The sequence below is a fragment of the Microcebus murinus genome, chromosome 14 (genome assembly GCF_040939455.1).
Source record: "Microcebus murinus isolate Inina chromosome 14, M.murinus_Inina_mat1.0, whole genome shotgun sequence".
Taxonomy (NCBI): Eukaryota; Metazoa; Chordata; class Mammalia; order Primates; family Cheirogaleidae; genus Microcebus; species Microcebus murinus.
In genome coordinates, this window is record NC_134117.1 from 9,821,953 (window position 1) to 9,848,516 (window position 26,564).

Sequence of the window (26,564 nt, forward strand, 5' to 3'; positions counted from 1 at the left end):
TAATTACTCAGGAGCGCTTGCGGAACTGAGAGTCTGAGCTGGGTGCAAGGAAACGACAGGACACACTTTCACAGAGTCACTTTTGCTGCCATTCACACAGTTCCTCGTGTTGAGAAAAAGCCTTCCGGTAGCTCCTTTTCTGGGGGAGGCAGCCAGCTGCCCTGCCACGAGCCCGCAAGGCCGAGCCGGTGCTCTTCCGAATCCCAACTCTCATCAGCAGCCTGGAGGAGGCCCGTGAACAGTGGCTCCCGGGTTGCCTCTAACTTTTTAGGACAAGCATCCGAGCTGTGCCTACAGGCGTCCTCTGCATCTCTAACAATTGCTTCCATAAATTATGAGAACTGACCCTAGTTCTGCTCTTCGACTCCAGCCGCCACTCAATGAACACTGTGATGGAGGAACTAGCCGGAAATGACTCTCAGTCCCCGGTGTCCAAGGACGGGTGATGACTCCGGCCGTTTGTGTCAGGGCCACGCTGCCTGACACACTGGCTGACCTCACCCTGGAGTCCCTGCCTCTACGGCCCCTGTAGGCATGGACGCTGCCCCGGACCAGCCCTCCTGGAAATGAACTCCAGAAGGTTGCTCACTTCCTAGCCTGAGGCCTGCAGGCAGGAGGAGGCCGCGCTGTGCTCATTAGACACGGCCACCTCCAGAGACCTGACTCAAGGAGGGGCTCTTTGAAGCAACCACTGGCTTTCAAGAACGACCTAAATGGCACTCCATATTCTTAAATGCACAGCAGGCCATGATTGGGGAAACGTTTTCCAACTTATTTTTGCTTTGAAAAATGTCAAGACACTGAGTTTCCAAAGTGAATGGATCTGTACTTAGAATCAAATTAATCCCGTAGGAGGAGACACGAGAACCACTCCAAAAGGAACACGCTGACTGCACGCACGCACCACGCTCACAGCAAAACATCCACGGAGGACATCATCAGGAGTACAGTAATCACACGAACACCTTCCGATGGGGGATACCCAGGACTGAGGGACTTGCAGTCCGTGCTAATGCAGCGTTAGAAACCATCCCCTTCCAGGAGACACCTGTCGGGACAGTCTCCCACTGTCCCCTCATGGCCACCAGGGACCGAGACCAGCCACTTCCAATCTGGCCCAAGATCGCATCATCGCTAAGTCATAGGTCAAACTCCGGTCTGTCTGTGTCTGAAAATAATTCTCTGTCATAATCAACATAAAAACTAAGAAGTAAATAATTTATCTGTGTAGAAAAACCTAACGATTATAGAAATGAATATATCATTTTTGCCCCTAAGCTAGGTATCAAAAAGGCATTCTTTTGACATTTAACAATACGTGGTTATGATCATACAAAGAAGAAAAACACGAATGATGGCCTTAGAACACTTAAAACACTTAGACCGGAAATCCAAAAGTCTTAAAATGATCTGCGTGCTCTGGCCCTTTCTCCGTCACCAAGTCAACTCATGTCCCTCTCCCGCACACGCTCCATGCGGGGCAAGCACGCTGGAGGCTCCTCTACGCAGAAATGCTCTCGCCTCCTCCTGGCCAGGTCTCCCCCCACTCCTCCTTCAGAAGTAACTGTCCTAGATTTCTCTATGTCAGGGGGACCATTTAATTATTATGCATCACATAGTTTCCCTACTAGTACATATCAGAATTGTAATTAAATGGCCATTTATGCAATTATTTGTTTAATGTCCACTGTCGTCCATCAGGGCTGCCAAGAATGGTTGTTCAGGATGTTCACTGCCCAAACAAGGGAGCCCAGCAGAGGAGGAAGGCCTGTTCTCTGCTCACTTTGCCTCGTACCTTGGGTTGCACTTGCTGGGAGGAAGGGACGCCTTTTCCTAAATGGTATAACATACTGTATGGGCTCATTGTGGTCCTGCCCCATCAACTCTGCTAGGACAGGGATTGTGTCTATCTGATCCACCACTGTCTAACCAAAACACAAACGTAGCACATAGTAGGTATCCAATGAACATGTGTGGGATAAATGAGTGGATGCCTAAATAAATGAGAGAACGAATACTTCTTAAAGAATATTGGGAGTTTTACCAAAGATATCGTGACAAAGGCCAAATTGCGGCAGATGTGCCGACATTTCCACACTTGTTCCAGCAGCTAAAACCTTAATCGCAGGAAGACACAAGCCCCCGGCTCACAGGGCAGAGCTGTAGGGAGAAACAGACGGTTGCTCTTGGGCTGCCCCCTCTCACCAGAGGCGGCAAATGCCAGGCATTGTTCTTCTTGTTTAGAAGGGAGTAATTCTGAAATAATCAGAATCCTGTTTCACTTGTAAGGTGTAGTCAATTATACCCAGGACAAAATATTTGAAGATTTAACCAAAAGACTATGAGTAAAGGGCAAAAATACAAGCCAATCACCTTGGGATCTGGGGAGGGGACTCAGCCAGTGCCTCTCAAAAGTATCAAGCGTTTCTTTCCCCAGCACCTGCTAGTAAGCCAACTTACAGAAGGGAAGCGAGGGTCAGTCCTCTCTCCATCCCTGCTTGCCTGCTTCCTTCCAAAACTGCAGAGTTTCTTGTGACCCAGAAAACTGAGGGAGATAAAACTGTGAGAGAGAAGACCTGTGCCTAAAATTGAATCCATTTATTGGGTGGAAATAAGCACAAAGAGGCTCCCAAAGAACTTTTAACTTTTGAAAATGTCTGCTTATTTTTAAAAAAATTTAAAAGCAAAGCAAAAAACAAGGCTTAAGGAGTATCAAGGCTCTGGAGTAAAGATGTTTATCTCTACCCACCCCCACCTCCACGCCATGTCCCCAGTCCTCCCGTCTCACCCCAAGCTTCCAGGTAGAAAGGGCCCATGCTCACAGGTGCTTATCTTGGTCTTTCAAGCCATTAGCTGGAGGTGGCAGAGATGGAATTTAGCATTAGCAAGGCACCTACTGTGTGCCTGGCATAGTGTAATGAGGCAGACAGGCGATCTGGCATTAGCAAGGCATCTACTATGTGCCTGGCATAGTGCAAGGAGGGAGAAAGGCGATCTGGCATTAGTAAGGCACCTACTGTGTGCCTGGCATTGTGTAACGAGGCAGAGAGGCAATCTGGCATTAGCAAGGCACCTACTGTGTGCCTGGCATGGTGCACACATCCTTTATCCCCTTCAATTTTCACAAGGACTTCTTTGGCAGGCCTTTTAAAAGCCCTCTTTTAAAGCTGCTGAAACCAAGGTGGAAAGAGACCACAGAATTTCGTAACTCAAAGTGACTTGTAACCGTATCACAACCACTCCAGCCCCTAAGAGCAGAAGAGAAGACCGAGAAGTCCGGAGGTTCGCCATTAGATCACACCGCTAGTTAGCAGGAGAACTGACCATTATCCTAATACAGCTCGGGTTTCTCTCTTACTCCAAACAAAGCAAGACGCAGGCGTTCGGAGAGCTCGGTGTCAAGACTGGATCTGGGGTCTTGAACACACATTTGCAGTGTGAATGCAGCTTCAGTCAAGTCTTTATTCAATTCAGCCAACAAATCAATTTGTTTAATAAATATCTGGAGCACCTGTTGCTCGCTGAGTCAAGCCCTGGGAACAGACACATCAGTGTGGAGACGGCCAAGGTCCCTGCCCTCCAGGAGCTGAAGGTTAATGGTGAAAGCTGACCAAAAAAGCAAATGGTGAGGATGGTTACAGACTCCACTAAGCGCTATGACAAAGAATAGTAAGAAGCGTATCTGGGGCGTTCAGGATGGTTTCTTTCATAAGGCCACACGGAGGCACAAACTCAACGGCTAGGCAGCAGTTAGCCATGGGGATGTCTTCATTTGGGATCCTTTGAGATGACCCCCTAGGATGGTTTCAAGTGCCAGTAGTTAATTAGAAAGATGATCCCAGGAAACCCCAGCAGGGGAGACGGGGATGGGAAGGAAGATCAGAGTGTAATATCAGCTAGTCGCCACTGCGGGCAGCTCAGGCTCAATCCCACCAGGGAACTCTGGGAGTCAGTGTAAAATGCACACCTCAGACTTGGGGTGTTGGGGTATTTATATACCAACCCCCACCAATCACTGGATACAGCTGCTCGAGGGGAAGGGTTGAGTGTGCATTCCCTGCACATCGGGTTCAGCGCAAGCACAGGCGGAAGGGCTCTGGTGGCCTGCAGAACTGGAAGGAAGATGCAGGTGCTAACAGCTGCAAATCTGACTGGGCTGCAGAGACATAGGAAGGGCTGGAGGAATGAATACAGGCGGAGTTCTGACGCACGGGGGAAGGAAGGGAGAAGGGCGAGTACAAAGGTCAAGGAAGGAAAGAAAACGAGCATCCCCTGTTGAGGTTGCTATCAAGATCTGGGCTCCAACATCAAGAGTTTGGGTTCTGAAATCAGATGATCTGGGTGCAAATGCCAGCTCTGTGACATACTGGCTATGTAACACTGGGGCAAATGACTGTCCTCTCTAAGCCTCAGTTTCCTCATTTGAACAATAGGACTACTAACAGGACTGACCCTACAAATATGTTACAAGGATTAAGTGGGATTAAACCTTAAAGCCCTTAACACAATGCCTGACACACTTCACGTGACCATGACTTTACATGACAGCCGCTTGCATTGCCACGAAAAGGACAGGGTGGCTGGAATGGAGGGAATAAGGAGGGCAGGAACAGGACACAAAGTTGAAGATGCACCAAGGCCAGACTGTACAAAGGCCTGAAGATGACGTTAAAGAGCCTGGGTTTCCTTCTGGGTGCACTAGAAGCCACCGAAGAGTTTAAGCTGAGGAGGGACCTGACGTGATCATTCTAGAATGTCATTCTCCGAAAGTGTGAAATGCCTTTTCTACTTCTATATCCCAAGTACTAAATCCGCTGCTGGCATAGAAGGCGGGTGCTATTACTGCTAATTAACACACTGCACAGGCTGATGGAAGGAAGGAAGCGAGCGTTGGTCTGAATTATCCAAAGATGGCACGGACTTGGCAATGGAATCATTTCATCTTCCTTCAGCAGACTTCACTCCCTGTACGCTGGCTCCGGCTAACATTCAAATGAGTTTGCACTTCCCCAGTAGATGCCAACGTGGGCAGGAACAGCCCTGCCCCACTGGGAGACATAAGGAAGCCAGGTTGGAATGAAACGCTTCCCAGGACTCTCCTGGGAATAACTTCCGGACGCACGTGAGTTCTATCCAAAAGGGAAAAGAAAACATACCGGTTCTAAGGAAATGCATACTACATACAAATCTGAAAAAAAACACAAATTAAGGGCCTGGTGGTTCCAAACCCAAAAGACAATGTTTCCACGGCAGAGCTATGCCTGAGGATGGACACTCGGGATCGAGACAGTTTCCAGAGGAGGAGCTTGTGGAACAGTGTTCACTCATGATATCTAACCTTTTAATTTTTTTCACCTTTATTCAGGTATAACTGACAAATAGAAACTGTATATATTCAAAGTATGCAATATGATGTTTCGATATATGTACATATTGTGAAATGACTGCCACGATCAAGCTAATTCACATATCCATCACTTCAGATGGTTATCTTTTATGGGGGGGGGGTGGTCAGAATTCTTAAGATCTACTCTCTTAGCAAATTTCAACTATGTATTACTATTAAGTAATTCACTCTGCTGAACATCAGGTCTCCAGAACTTACTCATCTTATAATTGTAGGTTTGTATCCTTTGACCAACATTTCCTCATTCCCCCCACCCCATACCCCCGCAACCACCATTCTAGTCTCCGCCTCTGTGAGTCCATCGTTTTAAGATTTCTCATATGAGTGAGATCACACACTATCTGTCTTTGTGTCTGGCTTATTTTGCTTAGCATAATGTTCTCCAGTTCATCTACATTGTCACAGATGGTAGAATTTCCTCTTTTTTGAGGCTGAATAATATTTCCATTGTGTGTATATCTAAATATCTACCACATTTTCTTCATTCATTCATCCCACCGGCAGAAACTTAGGTTGTTTCCACATCTTGGCTACGGTGAAAAATGCTGTGAGGAACATGGGGGGATTGACATCCCCTTGACATCCTGATTTCATTTCCTCTGGATGTCTACCCAGAAGTGAGATGGCTGGATAGCATGGCATTAATAGCTCTATTTCTAATTTCTTTAGGAACCACCACAGTTTTCCGTAACGGCTGTAGCAATTTACATTCCCACCATCAGTGTGCAAGGGTTCCCTTTTCTCCATGCCCTCAATGACACTTGCCATCCCTCCTCTACTTGATCATAGCCATCCTAACAGGTGTGAAGCGAGCGATTCCTCATTGTAGTTTTAATTTGCATTTCCCTCATGATTAGTGATGTTGAGCAACTGTCCCTATATCTGATGGCTATTTGTATGTCTTGTTTAGGAAAATGTCTTATTCATGTCCTTTGCTATTTTTAAATTGTGTTATTTGGGGGTTTTATTCTTGATATTGAATTATCTGAGTTCATTATATATTTTGGAGGTTAACCTCTTATCGGATATATGGTTTGCAAATTTTTTCACCATATTTCATGGGTTGCCTTTTCATTTTATCATTTCCTTTATTGTACAGAAACTTTTCAGTCTTTTATAATCCTACTTGTTTATTTTTGCTTTTGTTAGCTGTGCTTTTGGTGTCATATCCAAAAAAAAATCATTGCCTAGACCAATTTTGACAGAGAGAGCTTTTCCCCTCTATGTTTTCTTCTAGGATTTTTACTATTTCAGGTCTTAAATATTTAATCCATTTTGAATTGATGTTTATTTATGGCATAAGGAAATGATATAATTTCATATTTTTCCATGTAGATATCCAGTTTTCCCAGTACTAATTATTGAAGAGACTGTCCTTTCTTTGTTGTGTGTTCTTGGCACCTTTGTCAAAATTAGTTGACCCTATATGCTTATGTTTATTTCTAGGCTTTCTGTTCTGTTCCATTGGTCTATAAGTCTGTTTTTATGCCAGTACCATACTGTTTTTATAATATAAAATGGCTTTGTAATGTAATTTGAAGTCAGGAAGTGTGATGCCCCTACCTTTATCCTTCTTGCTCAAAATTGCTTTCCTTAGCTGGGGTCTTTTGTGTTTCCATGCAAAATTTAAGATCTTTCTTTCTATTTCTGTGAAAAATGCCATTGGAGTTTTGATAGGAATTACACTGAATCTCTAGATTGCTTTGGGGTGTAGAAACATTTTAACAATACTGAGTCCTCAAATTCCTGAGTGTGAGCCATCTTTCCATTTATTTGTATCTTTAATTTCTTTCATCAATGTTTTATAGATGTCCATTTCCCAAAAGATGTCCATTACAGAGGACATGTGGTAATTTTGAATTTCTATTTTTGGAACACATCTAACAACATGAATGATCTCTGGGCTCAAATTTGGAAGAGTGTGTTATAAGCCAATGGTTTGAAACAGTGATAAAAAGAAACCACACAAAATAGCTGCCTGTGTAATTCCTTTTACAATTCAAGTCCATTCAATCACCAAAGGCCAAGAATAAGAACTCTATTATAAAAATGTTTCACAATTGATGAGCCCAGGGACTTTGCATCCACATGAAGTCACATTGTGAAACAGGAAGAGATAAAATGAGCAGAGGACATTTAATATTAATAAGAGGGTCAAAATATTATGAGGACATAACAATCATCAATGTGGATGTGCCTATAAATAGAGCTGCAAAATATATGAAGCAAAACCCAGCAGAACTAAAAAAAAAACAAAACAGATAAATCTAAACATAGTGTAAGACTATCAAATACTTCTCTCAGTAACTGATAAAACAATGAGATCAAAAAAAGAGTAAAATTCAGGAATTTCTGGTTCCAAAATGGCAACATAGAAGCAAGATGGCTTCACTCCCCTCCCCGCAAGAAAAGCAAAAACAAATATACATTGCTGAGACTATCACGAGCAATATCCTAAACTCAAATATGAGAATGAGGCAGTACTCAGGGATACAGAGAAGTGAATAAACTCTGAGCAGATCATAAGAGAATTAGACTTCCATGCTTATGACATTCCTCTACCCAATCTGCCTGGCAGCAAGTATAGGGAAAATTTCCCACTGACTCTCAGTTTCTACACCAGAAAAAGTGAGATCAAGGGTAACAACCAGCTTCCCCACCATCTTGGGTTCCCTGGCAGGAGACATGTCCCTGCCTCCACTCACAAGAAGCATCATGAGTACCTAAAGGGAAACATACCCCTGAGGACATCCAGAGATAAAGGGGGAGGTGGGACCAGAATTCCCAGCCCTAGAAAGTCTTCTCTGTAACTCTGCCAAAAGAGATAACAAATCAGAGTGGCTGTTTAGCACCATGAAGATGTAGAAGGTGTGTTCCACAGGTTCTCAGGACACAACACCTAGCCAGCTTTCCCACACTGCCAGGATATCCCCTTTGGAACCTCCCCCATTTGGGATGGGCAGCACTCTTATCATTTACCAGAGCCGAGGCAAACCTGTGTTGAAGGCACCATCTAGTGCCAAAAAGGAGGCAAAAACCTAGCTGGAAAAAAAAAGAAAAGAAAAGAAAAAGAAATTTCAGGTAAATTACAGGTAAATTGCAAATAATTTATAAGCAAACATATCCCATCAAAGCCAAAACAATCCAGACAGAGAAGACTGGAATCCATAAAAAAATACTTCAATGCAAAGACATAGATTTACATCCCTAGGAAACAACAGCAAACAGGGAACCATGTTCTCCGCAAGCAGACAAAACAAGAATTCAGTGACTGACTGATCCTAATGAGATGGTGATATGTGAGCTCTCTGACCAAGAAATCAAAATAGCAATTTTGAGGAATCAGTGATCTCCAAGATAACACAGAAAAGCAATACAGAAATTTCTCAGAGAAATTTAACAAAGAGGTTGCAATAATAAAAAAAATATTGAACGCAAACCTTGGAACTGAGAAACACATTGGCTGAATGGAAAAAGTCATCAGAGGCTCTTAACAGCAGAATGAATCAGAGAAAACAATCAGTGAGTTTGAAGACAGGCTGTCAGAAAATATACAGTCAGAGGAGAAAAAAAGGAAAAAGAATGAAAAAAATGAAGATCATCTATAAAATATAAAAAATTACCTCAAAAGACCAAATCTAAGAATTATTGATATTCAAGAGGAAGTTCAACAAGACCAAAGGACAGAAAGTTTATTCAAAGAAATAGCAGAATACTTCCCCAAACCTGAAAAAGATATAAATATGCAGGTACAGGAAGGTCAGAGAACACCAAACAGATCTGACCCAAATAAAACTACCCCAAGGCATATAATAATCAAACTTTCAAAGGTCAAGGCAACAGAAAGGATCCTAAAAGCAGCAAGAGAAAAGAAGCAAATAACATATTTAAAAAACTCCAATTCATCTGGAAACAGATTTCTCAACTGAAACCATATAGGGCAGGAGGGAATGGGATGACATTTTCAAAGTGCTGAAAATAAAAAGAAAAAACCCTGCCTTCCAAGAAACTGTATCTAGCAAACCTATCCTTCGAATATGAAGGAGAGATAGTCTCTCCCAGACAACCAAAAGCTAAGAGAATTCACCACAACCAGACCCACCTTACAAAAAAATCCTACAGTTCATCAATCTGAAAGAGAAAGTACTAACATATGAAAAAAAATTTTGAAGTTTTAAAACCCACTGGTAAAATTAAGTACAACCATAATCTCAGAATATCTCAATGCTGTAATTATAGTCTCTAATCCACTCATAACTCTGGTATGAAGCCTCAAAGATAAATCTATCAAAAACAGTAATAGCTACAGCAACCAGCTAAGAGATAGGCAATATAAACATATGCAAATTGAAACAAGAAAAAGTCATAATGTGTGAAGGATAAAGTTAAAATATAATTTTTTTTAGTTTTGTCTTTGTTCCTAATTCTTTCCTGTGTGATCTAAGATAAATCATCTCTTTAAAATAACTTGTTATATCTATAAGATGTTTTTTGTAAGCCTCATGGTAATCAAATGAAAAACCTATAATAGATACACTAAAATAAAAAGAAATTAAAACATACTGCTAGAGAAATCACTTAACCACAAAGGAAGACAGTAAAAACAGAAAAAAAGGAAGAGCAGAATATAAAGCAGTGAGAAAATAAGCAACAAAATGGAAGTAGAAAGTCCTTACTTATCAATAATAATGCTTAATATAAACAGACTAAATTCTCTAATTGTTAATAAAAGACATAGAGTGGCAGAATGGATAAAGAAATAAAACCTAGCTATATGCAGCCTATAAGAAAACTACTTCACCTATAAAGACACACATAGACTGAAAGTAAATGGGTGGAAAAAGGTATTCCACTGAACTGGAAACCAAAAGAGAGCAGGAGTAGCTATACCTGTATCTGATAAAATAGAATACAAGTCAAAGGTTGTAAAAAGAGACAAAGAAGGTTACTATATAATGATAAAAGCATCAATTTAGTAAGAAGATATGACAATTATAAATACCTATTCACCCAACACCAGAATACCCAAGAATATAAAGCAAACATTAATAAATCTAAACAGAGAGAGAGAGAGACTGCAATACAATAATAGTGGGAGACTTCAACACTCCACTCTCAGTAATGGACAGATCATTTAGACAGAAAATCAACAAAGAAACACTGAAGTTAAACTGCACACTAGACCAAATAGGCCTCACACTTATAGAACATTTAACCCAACTGCTGCAGAATACACATTCTTTTCATCAGCATATGGAACATTCTCCAGAATAAACCACATTTTAGTCCACAAAACAAGTGCCAACCACTTAAAAAAAGTAAAAATCATATTAAGTATTTTCTTGGACCACAATGGAATAAAACTAGAAATCAATAAGAAGAGGAACTTCAGAAACTATACAAACACATGAAGATTAAACAATATGCTCCTGAATGACCAATAGGGCAATAAAAAAAATTAAGAGTTAAAACATTTCTTGAAACAAATGAAAACGGAAATACAATAAATCTATGGGAAATGGTAAAAGTTTTACTAAGAGGGAAGTTTATAGCAATAAACTCCTACATCAAAAAAGTAGAAAGACCTCAAACAAACAACCTAATGATGTCTCTCTAGGAAGTAGAAAAGCAAGAACAAGCAAAACCAAATTTAGCAGGAAGCAAGAAATAATAAATGTCAGAGCAAAACTAAATGCAATTGAGACTTAAACAATATAGAAAATCAATGAAACAAAAGGTTGGTTTTTTTTAAAGATAAACAAAACAAACTTTCAGCTACACTAAGACAAAAAGAGATGAGACTCAAATAAATAAAATCAGAAACAAAAAAGGAGACATAACAACGGAGACCACAAAAGTACAAACAATCATTACAGATTATGATGATTATTGTATGCCACCAAATTAGAAAACCTGAAAGAAATGGACAATTTCTTGGAATGTACAATCTACCAAGATTGAACCATGAAGAAATAGAAAATTTGAACAAACCAATAATGAGTAATGAGATTGAAACTATATTAAAACATCTCCCATCAAAGAAAGCACAGGACCTGATGGATGGATTCACTGCTGAATTCTACCAAATGTTTAAAAAAATTAACACCAACTCTACCCAAACTCTTCAAAAAAACTGAAGAGGAGAGAATACTTCCAAACTCATTCTTTGAGGTCAGCATCACACTGATATCAAAGCCAGACAAGGACATAACAAAAATAAATAAATAAAAAGGAAAGAAAACTACAGACCAATATCCCTGATAAACATAAATGTAAAAATCTTCAACAAAATACCAGCAAACTGAATTCAACAACACAATGAAAAGATCATTCACCATGATCAAGTGGGAATCATCTCAGGGATGCAAGGATGGTTCAACATTTGCAAATCACTAAACATAATACATCACCTTAGCAGAACCAAGAACAAAACCATATAATCATTTCAGTAGATGGTTAAAAAGCATTCAGTGTTATTCAACATCCCTTTAAGATAAAAACTCTCAACAAACAGGATGAATGGATAAAGAAAATGTGCATATGTACACAAGGAATATCATTCAGCCAGGAAAAAATAAAATCCTGTCATTTTCAGCAACATGGATGGAACTAGAGGTCATTAAGTGAAATAAAGCCAAATATAGAACAATAAATAGCACATGTTCTCATTCATATATGGTAGCTAAAAAGGTAGGTGGAGAGATAGAGCTAATGGATTCAGGTTTTCTATTACGGGGAACAAAAATGTTCTAAAATTAGATTGTGGTGATTGTGCAAACCCTGTGAATATACAATAAACCACATACTAAAAACATATACAATAAAGCACTTTAAATAGCTGAAATGTATTTCAATAAACCTGTTGCCTGACTTCAAGAGTTGCCATAATGTTACAGTAATTAATATCGAATGGTTCTGGCACAAAGATATGAAGACAGATTAATGAACAGCATACAGAATTCAAAAATAGATGCAAAGTTATACTATCTATTAATTTTTGCAAAGGCACCAAAGCAATTTGATGGTGAAAGGAAAGTCTTTTCAACAAATGGATATCAATATGGAAAAATATGAACTTCAAATTCTATCTCACACCATGAACAAAAACTAGAAAACAGTCTAGATATAAAAAAAAAACAAAACCATAAAGTCTTAAAGAAAATATATAAAGATATCTTTGCAACTTGAGGATGGGAAAAGGTTTCTCAGGACCCAGAGAACAATAACCATAAAACAAAAAGTAGTAAATTAGATTTAATCAAAATTAAAAATGTTTATCAAAAAACACCATTTAAAAAATGATAGGCAAGCCACTGATGGGAGAAAACAGATTCACAAAATAATTATCTGACAGAAGGCTTGCAAACATAATATGGGAAAACTGCACCAATTAATCAGAAATAGACAAAAAAATTACTGGACAGAGGACTTAAATAGACAATATGCAAATGGAAAGATACATAAACAGCCAATATGCAAATGACAAGGTACATAACATCATCAGTCATCAGGAAATGCAAATTAAGACTATAAGAAAATACCACTATACACCCACTAAAATGAATAAAAAAGAATGATGACACCAAATGTTAGTGAAGATACGGAGTACTGCAATTTTCATACATTGCCCATGGGAATACAAATTGATACCAGCATTTAGTAAAATGGTTCGACAGTTCCTTCTAATGTTAAACATATACCTAACGTTTAACCTAGCAACGCCACTCATGGATGTTTAGCCAAGATAAATGACAATGAACGTCCTCTGAAAGAACTGCACACAAATGTGTTCTTAGCAGCTTTATTCACAATTGAAAAAGCTGGAAACAACCCACATGTTTAGCCAGCACAGAATGCATAAACAATCTGTGTGATACTCATTACGGTGAGGCACATTTCAGCAATAAAAAGGAAAAAAAAATCATGGATACTTGTAACAACATGGATGGATCTCAAGAAGACACCAGACTGAGCGAAAGCTGCTAGACACAAAAGAGCACATACAATGTGACACCATTTATATAAAGTTCTAGAATAGGCAAAACTATCTAAACTTAGAAAACGAAAGATAAAAAGAAAAAATAAATCCCTGAAGAGTAGCTGCCTTGTGGAGATGAAGATTCACTGGAAATGGACCTAATGGAGCTTTCTGGGCTATGGAACGTCCTGCATTGGGACGGGAATATGAGTTGCACAGTGCATGCAGATTTGCAGAACTGAATGGTGAGGGTTTATGCATTTCAATGTAAATTTTACCTTAAAATGCTAAAGTAATTTAAAAAATCATCATCACTATTGAATGGTGGTGAGAAATGTGTAGACAACGATAGGATACAGAAAGGGAAGAATGTTGTATCGGGGGGAATCGGGATTCACTAGCTCTTGTTTTCTTTTATATGTTTGACATTTCTATGAGAAAAAGTTGGAAGAAAGGAAGAGAGGAAGGGAGGGAGGGGCACTGGGCTTTAATTGCAACCTTTAATCTGACTCTGATTTATTTTTCTTAGAAATCAAATAGTAAGTCAATTCTTTGAGGAAGAGTATTTTCAATTAATTAAACAGTATCCGTTTGTAAAAATATTCTATTTATGCAGGCCAGGAACTTGGAGAGTGGATAAATTTAACACGAGGGATCAATTTTTTCCATATATTTGCCTAATTACCCTAGAACAGGCTTTCTCAGCCTGGCCACTATTGACATTTGGGGCTGGATGATTCTTTCTTGGGGCTGGGGGGTGCTGTCTGGTACCCAGCAGGGTGTTCAGCGGCACCCCTGGCCTCTGTGTACCAGCTGTCAGTAGCATCACCTCCCCAGACACACACACTTGTGACAACCAAAATGTCTCCAGACAATTGCCGAATGTCCCCTGGGAGGCAAGACTGCCCAGCTGAGGACCACTGCCCTAGAACATGCAGTCTCACATCAGTCCCCAAGGGAGGAACACTGGTTCTTCGGAGATGAAAAAAATCTTAAATATTACAAACATTTGGGAAAAACCATTGCTAGGGAAAAAACTATGAGGGGCTTTTGCCAAGTTTGTCGATGTCTATTCAGATGATTGTGAATCTAGAAGCTTTTATTGTCAAGTACATAAACAGATACACAATATATCTGTGGCATTAAAATTTCATAGTGGGAATTAGGGGGGAAAAAAGTCTTAAAAGACTCCATGGTGGGTGGTGATTAAAAAATAAAAAAAAAAAACAGGCTGAGAAACACCCCCCATAAAGACATCTGATTCAGCTTTAAGCAATCACCCCCTGCAGGGGCTTGGGATGCCCAGAGCAAGCCTTCCAGCATTCAGGGGAGTCTTCCTGTGGATGAGGAAGATTTGACAAAATAATTGCAGTTGCTTCTCAGAACCTCTGCAACTGCCTTGGAAGCCTGGAATGCAGTATTATAAAAATTTAGGGGAAAAACTCCGAGGCCCTCTTGCCAAGTTCGCCGATGTCTCTTGACAGGACAGCAAACCTGAAAGCTTTCATTTTTTTAAGTTGTAAGAGAAACCACACTAGTTGGGCTGACCTCAAATGACCACTGATTTGTCCTAGTAGAACCAATGACCTGAGAAGCCCATGCCATTTTATACAATTCTTAAAAGAAGTGGCATTTTTCAAGCCTCCCATCTACCAGCAAAACCCCTTGATAGCCATTTCATTTCATTAAATGATGCAAAACAAACACACCTTGCAATTTCCTCTGCTCCCCTGTTTCCTCTTTCTTTATGCAAAAGTCTGCCTGAACACTCGAAGAACCAGCTGGTTTATAATATTGAATATTCATGCTTGGTGGAGTTAAACCTGGCATAGATGATATCCTGTGATAATTTCTCAATTCATAGTTAAAAACTACTTAGATTCCTTCAGCAAAAGCAAAGTCCCAGGAACTCGCCTGCAAAGACCCTTTAGTGTGTATACTCCATTCTCAAGGACTGTGCCATCAATAGTAATAACACTGAGGCTAAAAAAGAACCCTTTTAACAAATGGTTCCTCTATCACGAAGGCATTAGAGCATTATGTTATTATTTCTGACCTTAAAATGACAGGGGGAAGACGGAACAACAGTGTGATGGCTAACTTTGGTTCGGCTGGTCAACTTGGCTAGTCTATGGTGGCCAGTTGTTTGGTCAAACACAAGTCTGGTTGCTGCTGTGAAAGTATTTTTAGAAGTGATGGAGATTTATAATCAGTTGACTTTAAGTAAAAAGATTACCCTCCATAATGTGATTATCCTCCAACAGTTGAAGGCCTTAAGAGTAGGAACTGAGGTCTCCCAAATCAGAAGGAATTCTGCCTCAAGGCTGCAGCATATACATCCTGCCTGAGTTTCCAGCCTGCAGGTCTGCCCTGCGTATTTCAGGCTCAAGACTGAAACATTAACTCCTATCTGAATTTGCAACCTGCGCTACAGATTCCAGATTAGCCAGGCCCCACAATCTCGTCAGCCAATGGAAGGAAGAGAAGGAAAGAGGCAAGAGATGCCCTAGGGGTTCTCCAGAGAACCCTAATACAAACAGGAACACAAATTCCATCTAGAAGCACCTGCACTCCAGACCGCACTCTATGAAGATGGGAAGCAGGTGGCAGTGTAGATACTGACTCGCAGAGCCAAAGACCAATCCATCTACCCGCAGAAAGAGGTGCTGGTGAGAAGCAGCCGTTCACCAGACAGGGCCAGGCAAAGCTTTGGAATGAGAGCCCCAGGTGCTGCAGAAGGCAGGGCTGAGATGGGAGGCTGCAAACAGAGAGGTAGGTGGAAAGTCCCCACAAAGAGACTCTGAACTCTCCAGGTCCCCGTCCCGTCCTGCAAAACCAGAAAACCATCCCCCTGACTCTTGAGGACAGAAGCTTTAGAGGCTCTGGGCTTGGGGCAAAACAGGCAAGTAGAGGGCATGGCTGAACACACAGACTGAAAATATGGAGATTAAGGAACTGCTGAGAAGTGACCCGTGAGCGCCTCTGTCCTTCTGCTTAGCTCCTGGAAGGCCAGGTTCACCCACACCAGGCGGGAGTGTCAACAGCCTCTTCTGGGGAATCCAACAGCCTCCAAGCAAAGGCCAGATGCTAACACTCAAGGTCAGTGGTGAAAACCCAGCTCGTTCCAATCATCCTTCAGTGAAGCCTGATTAACGAGCCCTGCCCAGGTAGCTTTACGATTCAACCTTAAATAAGAACGAACAGCCAAAATACCAGATATTCAAGGAAAGCTAGATAAAAAAAAAACATACAAAGAGAAGGCAGGGAGCTGATGAAACCTGCAAACAAAGAGAGGTAAGAGAGACTGTATTCATGAAAAAAAAAAAAAAAAGAACAATTAAAAAAAATTCTTTTTAAAAGCAAAGAGCTCAGTTCTGGGAAATTAAAAATATAAAAATCATAATGAAAATTCTGTAGAAGGGTTAGTACACAAAATTTTTGAAATCTTCCTGCAAGACGAACAAAAGACAAAGGGATGACAATTGGAAAGAAAAGATTTTTTCAAAAAGATAAGATCAGTCCAAGAGGCTGCACATTTGCCTAATATGCTTCCAGAGAGAAGCAGCAGGGAATATAGAGGTGGAGGAGCATGAAGTTCCAGATCAAAAGGAGCCTCGAAGTGCCTGAATAATAAATACAATAAAAGGAATCCCTGCGAAACCGTAGATGACCAGAGAAAAGACCTAACAGCTTCTAGAGAGAGAAAAAAACGAAACAGAGGAGAGGAATACTCAGACCTCTTTCAAGCACACTGCAAACTGCAACCATACGTGGACGTGATTTCTACCTAGAATTCTGCACTCAGCTAAAGAAAAGAACTAAAAATATTTTCCATATAAAAATCTCAGAACCTGTAACTCATATGCATCCTTCTTTAGGAAAGTACAATTGAAAGTGCTTTCCTCCCTGGAGGCTTTCTCTGTTGCCCTGACCAGAATTCTCAGCTCCTCCATCCCAGAGCACGGTATGTTCACGCCCTGAGCGTTTGCCTTCATCCTGGAAGGGGACGTCCTGATCATTCTTGTACCCTCCCCAAGGGCTGGGCCCAGGACCAAGGAAATAGAAAGAGCTCAAGAAGTGTCAGCTGAATCTTCCTCAGCCAGATATACCTTCCAGACCTCTGTCATGTAAAAAACATATCCCACAAGCAAAAATTTCCCCTTTTCATACTGCAATAGAGTTGTGTAAAAAGGAAACATCTGTGTGCACAATTTGAGTACATTAGTCTTGCTTTAGCAAAGCTTTTCACTATTTGTTTAGAGCCTGGGCAACTACAGGGTTGGTGCACTTTCTCTATAAAGGGCCAGATGGTAAATATTTTCAGTTTTGTGGGTCACATGTCCCTTTCGCAACTACTCACTTCTGCCACTGTAAAGTGAAAGCAGCCACAGACGACACAGAAATGAATGGGCATCTTTGTGTTCAAAAAAAACCCAAAACCCTCTACATAAAAACCCAGCAGCTCTGGATTTGGCCCCATGCTGTCATCTGCTGACACCTGGATGACAGTATTGCCTTTTTCCCACCATTTTTACAGGAAAGAAGTTACTTAATAGCTTGACTCAGCACTAATACTGTTTTTTAAATTTTTCTCTTCTAATTTATCCTCTCTCTGGAAGTTAAATCAAGACCCAATGAAAAATCAAGATTGTGCTACAAGAGACCATTCCCTCTTCAGAATCCCCCTGGTTCAAGCACCCTAGAGGGTACACCACCTTTCTCCACTTTACATCTTAAGCTTCCGTTAGGTCTGATGAAACCACTTGCCCTTGGAAACTGGTCTCTGCTTTTCCAATCAAGGGTGGTTTAGGCTGCCTTCCAGCGCAAGTCCCATAAGAACGCAGCCACGGGGCGTGCTGTTTGCTGATAGTGTCCACCTGAGCACTTCTGACAAGCGTTGTTTGGCTGCTTGTGGCAGATTAAGAGCAAGATCCTTTGTTTCCAAAAGAAATCAATGTTTGTTCTTAAGTTCAAAGAAAAACAACTGTTCTACAGGGCGATATCAGGACATGGGCTACATTCCAGCTGCCCATTATCTGCAAACAGAGCAGAAGCAAAACCCACATCCACCCAGCAAGAGAACTAGGCTTAGAAGATCCCTTGGTCCAGAGCTCCTCTGCCCAAGTCCAGCCTATGAAATTGATGTTGTTTAAGGAGGAAAAGAGTGTTTGCATCAAAACGAGAGTTCCCTGAGGTCACTCCCTCTGAGGAGCCACACCAACCACCAGGCTTCCTATCAGCTACGAAGAAACCCAGAAACCAGCACTGATGGTTCTTCTAAGTGGATATGGCAGCTCCCTTCAAGCCAATCGCTGATCTGTCATTTAAAAAGGGGCAAGAGAACAGAGGAAAAGACCACCATCAAAGCCTAGAGGCTGGGGAGGATTCTTTGTCTGCCAAGTAGTAAAAATGTGTAACATTTTAAGTAGCCTCTTAAGCAAAGAATGTAATAGCCTCTGCCAAAAAGCTTGTCTAGCACCGATCAGACATCAGCCCTAGCAGAAAATGCTTCTTGGTGACTGGGAGGAGGATGTGCACCTAAAATAAACACTTTTGTGGGGCCTGGCCTCTCATCTCTGAGTCCAGCAGTCTGCCAACTTGAGGTACTCACATGAGAACTATTTCTTTCCCAAGTCCACATGCAAAAGTAGATACTAAATTGCTACAGTCCTCAGCCAGAATTAAGGTTTTCTTATAGGGCTTCAATTCTCAGCGCCTTTAATTCTTGAAGACCCTTTAAACTGAGCACTCCTTTTGGGAGGACAGAACATGGAGGGAGGGAGAAAGGGAAGGAAGAAGGGAAGGGAGGAAAGGAGGGAGGGAGGGAACAACAAGCCAACTAACAACTCCAGTGGCCCTACAAGGAGACATGAAGAGCAGAAGGGAGCTGACCCCAGGTGAATACTATTCCAGGTCCCTCTGAACGATGCCAGCAATGCCAGCAAGGGACTCCCTGACAACAAGAAGATAATACTTGATACAACAGAAAATTCTCCAGCTGGTACCTACAACTCCTCCAACACAAATGCTCATATAAAATGTGACTTCATAGAAAAAAATCAAATTTAGGGAGGAAGCAATTGCAAATGTATGTTCTGCCTTAAGGGACAGGAACGAGTGAGGCCTAGAGGAACCGTTAGCCTTTCTTTTAAAAGGATGTCTGTCATTGGGTTTAGGGCCCACCCTAAATCCAGGATGGTCTCATCTTAAGATCTTCACTTAATTACCTCTGCAGAGATCCTTTTTCTTTCCTTTTTTGGCATGTAAAACAGTGTTCATTATTTTTTAATAAAAATATACATGCGTATATGCATGTGAAATTATTACTACAGTCAAACTAGTTAACACATCCATCTTCCTACAGTTACCTTTTTAATCTTATTTTTTATTTTTTTTTTTTTTTTGGTGAATGTACCTGGAATCCATTACCTTAGCAAATTTCCAGTATACAATGCAGTGTTATTAACCCTTTTTCCAAATAAGGTCACATTTACTGGTTCCAGGGACCAGGACTTGAACATTTCTTTCTTGGGGCCACTACTCAACCCACTACAGTCTCCAACAATCTAGAGGAGAAAATTAGTTGTTTATTTAAATTAACGTGGATTGTGAACACTTCATCATATTTGATTATTGAAAGACCTAAGACACTACTGTGTCAGACAGAGGCTGGTGTCCTTGGACAGGCCACTAAGCTGTTCTGAGCCTCAGCGCCCTTATATATAAAACAGGGACAAACCTGTTTTATATATAAATGTGCGGGCTGACAGCAATTCATTCAGAGCGCCTGCACCCCAACATCTTGTTGACGGGCCTTAATCTCCCGTGGCTCTGAGGAAAACATCCAAAAACCAACCCCACAGGAAAGAGCATTCAGTATTTCCTGATCCAGCCATTTTTAGGGTGTGTCTTGAGTGTGTAGGGGGAAAAAAAAAGAACAGATTAAAATAACAGGCTTGCCAAAGTTAGATAATGAACAGACCTGTGGGAAATCATGGACTTGGGATCATGAGACAATCCTGTCCTATTCCAGTGGGCCATAGTTCTCCAATCACCCCAAGAATCACCAATCTGAACATCACCAGTCTGTCACTACCTGCTCACTCCCCAGGGAATTCACCGCATCTTAATCATCTTCGCATCTCCATCACAGCGCCTGGTGCCTAAGGCACTGAATAAACGTTGATGGAACGAATGAAGCCATGAGCCAGGGTATCCTGGGAACTTCAGCTCTGGCAATAAACAGTAACATGGCAACTACTCCTTACTGCAAGTCACGATGCCCAGTGCTCTCCCTGTGTTGAGTGGATTAAATTAGGTAACCTGCCTGACCATTTTGGCATGGCTGGTGCCCCAGAAATGTGAGCGCTCATCGTCATGAATTAATTAATTAATAATTAATCCTCATTCCAACTGAGGATGGAGGCACTCTTCTTCCCATGTGACACAGCAGGGACTCCGGTAGAGAGAGGTGAAGTCACAGTGCTAATACATTTTGTCACATTTCAAAGTCTTGTGTCCTCTCCCACCAAATCACACTGTTCTTGATCCACATTGGTCAGTCTTTGCTTTAAGCTGGGCCCAGCCCACATATCTAGGGTCAGACTATATATTGGGGTGCGTATGTGTATGTATTAGTATATATGTATACAGACGTGCTATATATTTGTATACACACATAATACCTTAAATGAAGAAATAACCTGGAGAGAACAGTGAACTGAACAACAGAAGATCCCAGGGAATGTGGTAAATTACCCTGTGCTGTCAAGCTCCCAGACATATTGTCAAGGGGTAAAGTGTCACATGAAAGCAACACACACGATGTTTTATAAACTCCAGAGCCTCGTCCACAGGCTCATTACTTTCTGTTGAGTATCTTGTTTCTAACCCAACCACCCCACAGTGAAGAAAAAATGAACTGTGCTTAACATTCACATACCAACGCTTTTCTCGCCACCTAAATTCCCAAGGAAAGCGACCGGGGGGAATTAAGGAGCATCCCAGCCAGGAACTTACAGGAAGAATGGATGCTGGGGAAGCTTTTGCGGCCCTCGGACACCAGATCGGGGTCACCTGTGCAGTGCATTTCCGAGTTCATCACTCCATCTGGAAAGCAGCGGTAAAAGAAATCGGGGCGAGGTCTACAAAAGACACCATGGACATTTTCAATATAAAATGCTGCCATCGCAAATGACCCCACGCTGACCCCACCACACCCCGCTGCCCCCAGCGCCTCCCCCGGCCCCCTTGGCATCAGCACGGGAGCTCCCCACGGAGCACTCTAGACACGCTGGTTTGGGGGAGAGCTCAGCCTTTGGGGTGAGAAAGATCAGAGCTGGATCTCCCACTTGCCACTTACTAGTTTTATGACCTTGTTTTATGACCTTGGGAAGGTCACTTAGCCTCCCCCAGCTTCAGCTGCCACTTCTGTAAAAAGGGGAAACAAATACCTACCCAAAGGTGAGGTCGTGAGGAGCAAGTGGCATGACTTACAGAAGTCGCCTAAGCACAGCGCTGCTGCCTCCAGGAGCCAAGACTCCGGGCTCCTCAGGCCCTGTGTCCTGAATTTGGGTGGCCACTGGCCCTTCCTTGGGTCTCACTTAGCCTCACTGAGAGGACATGAAAGCTCAGCTCTGGGATGCAGACAGTCCCCCGGGTGGGCTGCTCTGGCCTAGGGCAGGGGAGAGACCCTTAGGAAAGAGGGGAGGGTGTGGGCCTGACTCTGACCCCCGAACCCAGTGATCACGACTACCAGTGACTGAGTATTTACTGGGTTCCAGACACAGCACCAAGCACGGCACATGCATCATACACAGTGCAATTCTCACGACAACCCTGCGGCAGAGCCTGGGGCCGTTTTCATTTTACAGGTGTGAAAAGGAAAGCTTGGGAGAGTCACACTCCCGCCCAAGGTCACAAACAACCAGTAAGTGGCAAAGATGAGCTCTGAAGGTGCCCACCACACACTTCACGCCATACTTCGCTGCCTCACACAGGTGAGGACCCTCATGCAGGGGGTGACAGTTGATCACTTCCTATCAATTCAACTAATATTCACTAAAGCCGACCACGGGTGAGGCTTTGCTAATGCTGTAAACACAGCGCCCTCTTTCTGGGCACCCCAGGTCATACTGACTCACTGGTCCCCGACTCTGGGATTTAGGTAGGGCCTAAATAATCTGTTAGAGCTGCCAGTGCACTGTCTCTCCCACACTCGGCCAGCATTTCTCTACTCGGTAGTTTGTCCACCTGCTGAACCAGAACCTTAGAGGGCAAGGCCTAAGAACCAGCATTTTATCAGGATCCCATAGTAATCCTAAGCACATAGAGTTGCAGGAACATGGCAGCACCAGGTCATGCACTGCCTGAGTTTCACCCATCCCCCCTTCCCCTCGGTGCCTGGCCAGCACCCTGCACCAGGTAAGTAAAATTAATGCTGAGCTTCTGAGAGGGGCTCTAACCTGCCCAAGGCCAACAGCTAGTGAGAGTCAAAGTCAGGTCTTAAATTCAGGTCTCTGGACTGCTAATCTCTGCAGAGACTAGCTCTCCAACAGAGCAGTCCGAGGAGAAGGAAAGATACATGGAGAACAGAAATGATTTCTCAGTAGCAGTGAGGGAAATGTGCCATATGCCAACGCTCAAATGCCAATGCATGTGCCTCATCCCACAGAGAACAATGCATAAATAATCTTATGTATTCATTAGAGGCCAAAACTGACAAGTGAGTGTGTCTGATGAGGCCCTGGGGTGGCAGTGGATGGACCCAGAGATGCCAGCAGTGAACCTTGGCCCACAGGAAAGTACAGTCAGTGGACAGTTCCTTACTACTGACCCCCTGTTTCCAAAGGGGTGAGTTCATAATTCAAAGGAGAGGAAAGCTCTGTGCTAAGGACAGAAAGCCCAGAAGAACAATTTAAGGAAAAAAACAGATGAGCTCAAATCTGTCCCATTCAGTGTCCTCTGGCCAAAGTTCCTAAATAGATGACCTTGATAGTCCAAGTCTCCATTTTTTTCCTTTTGGAACTTACCTTCCCACTATTAATTTAATAGTGTTTGTGCAGACTCCATTCAGAGCAAGAGCCAAGGACACCGCTACAAAACAAAACCAATAGAAAAGTAACCAGCTGGCTCTCACATCAAAATCATCATCATCATCATCATCATTACAATATTACTTAATTAATGACCATAGAAATATGAGCCAGTACTTTACGAAAAGAGGTAAGTTTGGGTTGTTAGAGCAAAATATAATTAGAACAGGACTTTGGAGAATGGCCCATACAATTCCAAGCCCCTGTGACATGAAAATTCTCTCTCCTCCTTGACTGACATTTTTACCATCACAGGAACCCATCTAACATCTTCTGGCCTGATATGAAAAGATTTAATACTATTGCACGTAGAATTTCTTTTACTGGTAGCAAGAAACATAACTTTTTTATTTCCTCCTGGCAACCTTTTCAGACATAATTCTAATCAGAGGTGCTGCTGCAATCCTACTGCAGACTAGGACATTCCCACTGGGCGATTATCTCATTACTGACCCACCAGCCTCCCACAGTGTCCATGTGTTAGTAAACAAATCACTGCTGCTGAGAAGGTGAAGAGTCCCAAAGCCTCTCCTGGTTTTGAGAAGGTTTGCCCAGGTGTTGCTTTTTGCCATCTAAAACAACAAGAACTTCTGGAATATATTCATATTATTTGACAATATACAGCACAGGGACTTTCTCCAAGCAGCTTGGAAAGACTTTGCTGGATGCAGTACAGATTGTCCAAAGGGTGCAGGTGACATGAGTCACACAGCTCCCCCTGCAGAAAGCTTGCCCCTCTCTCCTGTGGTTTATCAAGACTGCACAAAAGGCACAGTCATCCCCGTCAATGTGATGGAAGGTCAAATGGCTCGCAGAAGCAATAAAAACCTATTGATGCCCCATTCCACTGCTTTGTTGAATAACAAAGCGTGGGAGCGACCATTTCCCTTTGGCAAATATTAGCAGTTCAACACGAGCTGAGATTTATGTAAGAAGATAGCAGTGGAGGGGCATTTTGGGGAAGGAACTGCCTGGAGCAATTCATGGCCCATCAGGGGAGACAAATGTGTTGTTATAGGAGGGGAAAGTACTACAGGGCGGCCAACACAGGCCACAGAGACACGGACAAAACCCACCTGCTTCTATCAAGTCGTCAGAAGCAGAGAGAATAAGAGGGACATGTTCAAATGAATGCCTGTATCACAGGTAAACAAATCATGCAAGCGTGGGATGGGAAACAACTGGCCACATCTGAGTGTGGCGGTGAGGGGGGCTGAGCTATTAGGGTTGGCCTGGCAGGCTCATCCTCACCCTGGTCCTAGCACGGCCTCTCTGGGAATAAGCAACACTAGCTAATTCCCCCTCACCCCACATAAATCTTGGTGAACTTCATACACAGCTACAGCGATCACTTCCCCAACCTCTGAGTCTGCTTGTTGTAGCACAGAGCAGTTCTTCCAGAAGTCTGAGGTAGCTGAGCTAGAAAACGTGTGGATGTGATGTCACCACCAACAGCCAGCAACTTCCGTCTCTGATCCGAATGCCCAGGCAAACAGGGCAGGGTGGGATCTGGTGATGATATGTAACAGGGACATCATTTCAGCATTCTGCAGGTACACTCAGCTTATTAATATCTTCATCCGAATAGCACAACCAACCAAGGCAAGGGCCTGTTGCTATCAGACAGAAGGCTGTATGGGGACCAGAGCCTTGGAAGGCTGGAGGAGCGGAAAAAGGAACTGCCCCAATGGGAGCACTTGTTGATTAACAATAACCCAGGGGGCTGGTTCATAAGGGCTGATTTTACAGCACCCCACAGCAGCGTGGGTTTCAGAGAAGAGTAAGAAAGCCAAACAAGGCCGTGTTTGATAAAGAAATTCAAAGCAGCGTGTCCTGCGAGCTGGCTCGCAGCAGCCAGTTTTGAGGGCACTACAGGCTGTACGTATTCCTGAGGACTGGAGGGCTTTTGTTGTTGCTTTGTTGTTGTAGGAATTTCAATCCTGCAGTACCTTTACCTTACAGCGTTCCTTCCCTAGTATGCAGACCTGATTGCTCTGCAGCCTGGATTCCTAAAAGCCTCATGCTACGTGGGACAAACCTCGCTCCTCTCACCCAGCACCAGACGCACAAGCGTGGCCACTGTGCACATGCAGATAAAGGGGGCTCTGGGGTGCAGGTTTGGACCTGGGTCAAAGTCTGCTGAAGACACCTGCATGAAGAAGGGACCTGAGAACTAAACCCTCCTCGCTGGGAAAGTCCTGAATTCCAGACAACTTTGCAAAAATCTATACCTAGTTTTCGGTACTTGGTTTCTAAAGATCACTTCCCCACCGCCTACTTCCAAGGCTTCCTAAAAGCAGTGATATTTTTTAAAGCTTTCTACATGTGGGAAGCTCTTGATCATTTTTATAGGGCAGGCTCTCGTTTATTTAGGCAAACAGAATATCCAATAATTCCTCCTTCTCTGTTAACATATAGGAGACAGAGTATGATGTTCAATTTTGAAATATCACCCTAAGGGAGATTTAGCTGGGAATGAAAAGTCTAGAGGAGGTAACCGTGAGCCGCTTACTGCCATGACAACAGCCTGGCTCCAAAGCCAGTCATCAATTACAGCCGTCACCATGAAAGACAGTTTGTACCCACAGCCACTTATCTTGGGACTCTGTGCCAGGGGAGCCATGAAATAAAGAATGAAGCAGAGGGGTTTCCAGGTCCACTGGGAGGGCTACGAACAGGACATTTTGGGGACCACAGTGATATCCATCCAAACACTGCCTGGCTGCACTAGCCACCTGTGGGAGGACATCTATGCCCTGCTTAGAGAAACCGATCTTTGTCCAACTCAGCTGAGGAGACTGGGACCGTGTGAGCAAAACCCCAAATCACAGATGAGCAGCCTGGGCTACACACGCAACCTGAGCGGGAGTGTCTATAGGCTGGGCAGGGACTCACGACTTCTGTGTCCAGGCTGGAGAAACGAGCTGGGTCAGAGTCTCTGTCTAGCAAGTCTGGACCAAGCAACACGGTGACACTTGGCAGTGGGCATCAAAGCTGAACGGGCAGATCTGGGGCAGAAGTAACCAAGCAGCCCTGCAAGCCCAAGCCTCAGACAGACCAGAGATACGGGGCCGCAGAAACACAG

General features: G+C 42.7%; 1 protein-coding gene across 1 annotated transcript in view; it reads right to left on the minus strand.

Moving 5' to 3' along the window:
- PLPP4 (phospholipid phosphatase 4) overlaps positions 1 to 26,564 on the minus strand; it is a 115,683-nt gene that overhangs the window by 41,139 nt on the left and 47,980 nt on the right. Inside the window, exons 4-5 of the mRNA XM_012739176.3 lie at positions 23,417 to 23,480; positions 21,405 to 21,529 (exon numbers count right to left, since the gene is read on the minus strand). Coding sequence (XP_012594630.1) covers positions 21,405 to 21,529; positions 23,417 to 23,480 — 189 coding nt within the window. The remainder of the gene's footprint in view (positions 1 to 21,404; positions 21,530 to 23,416; positions 23,481 to 26,564) is intronic.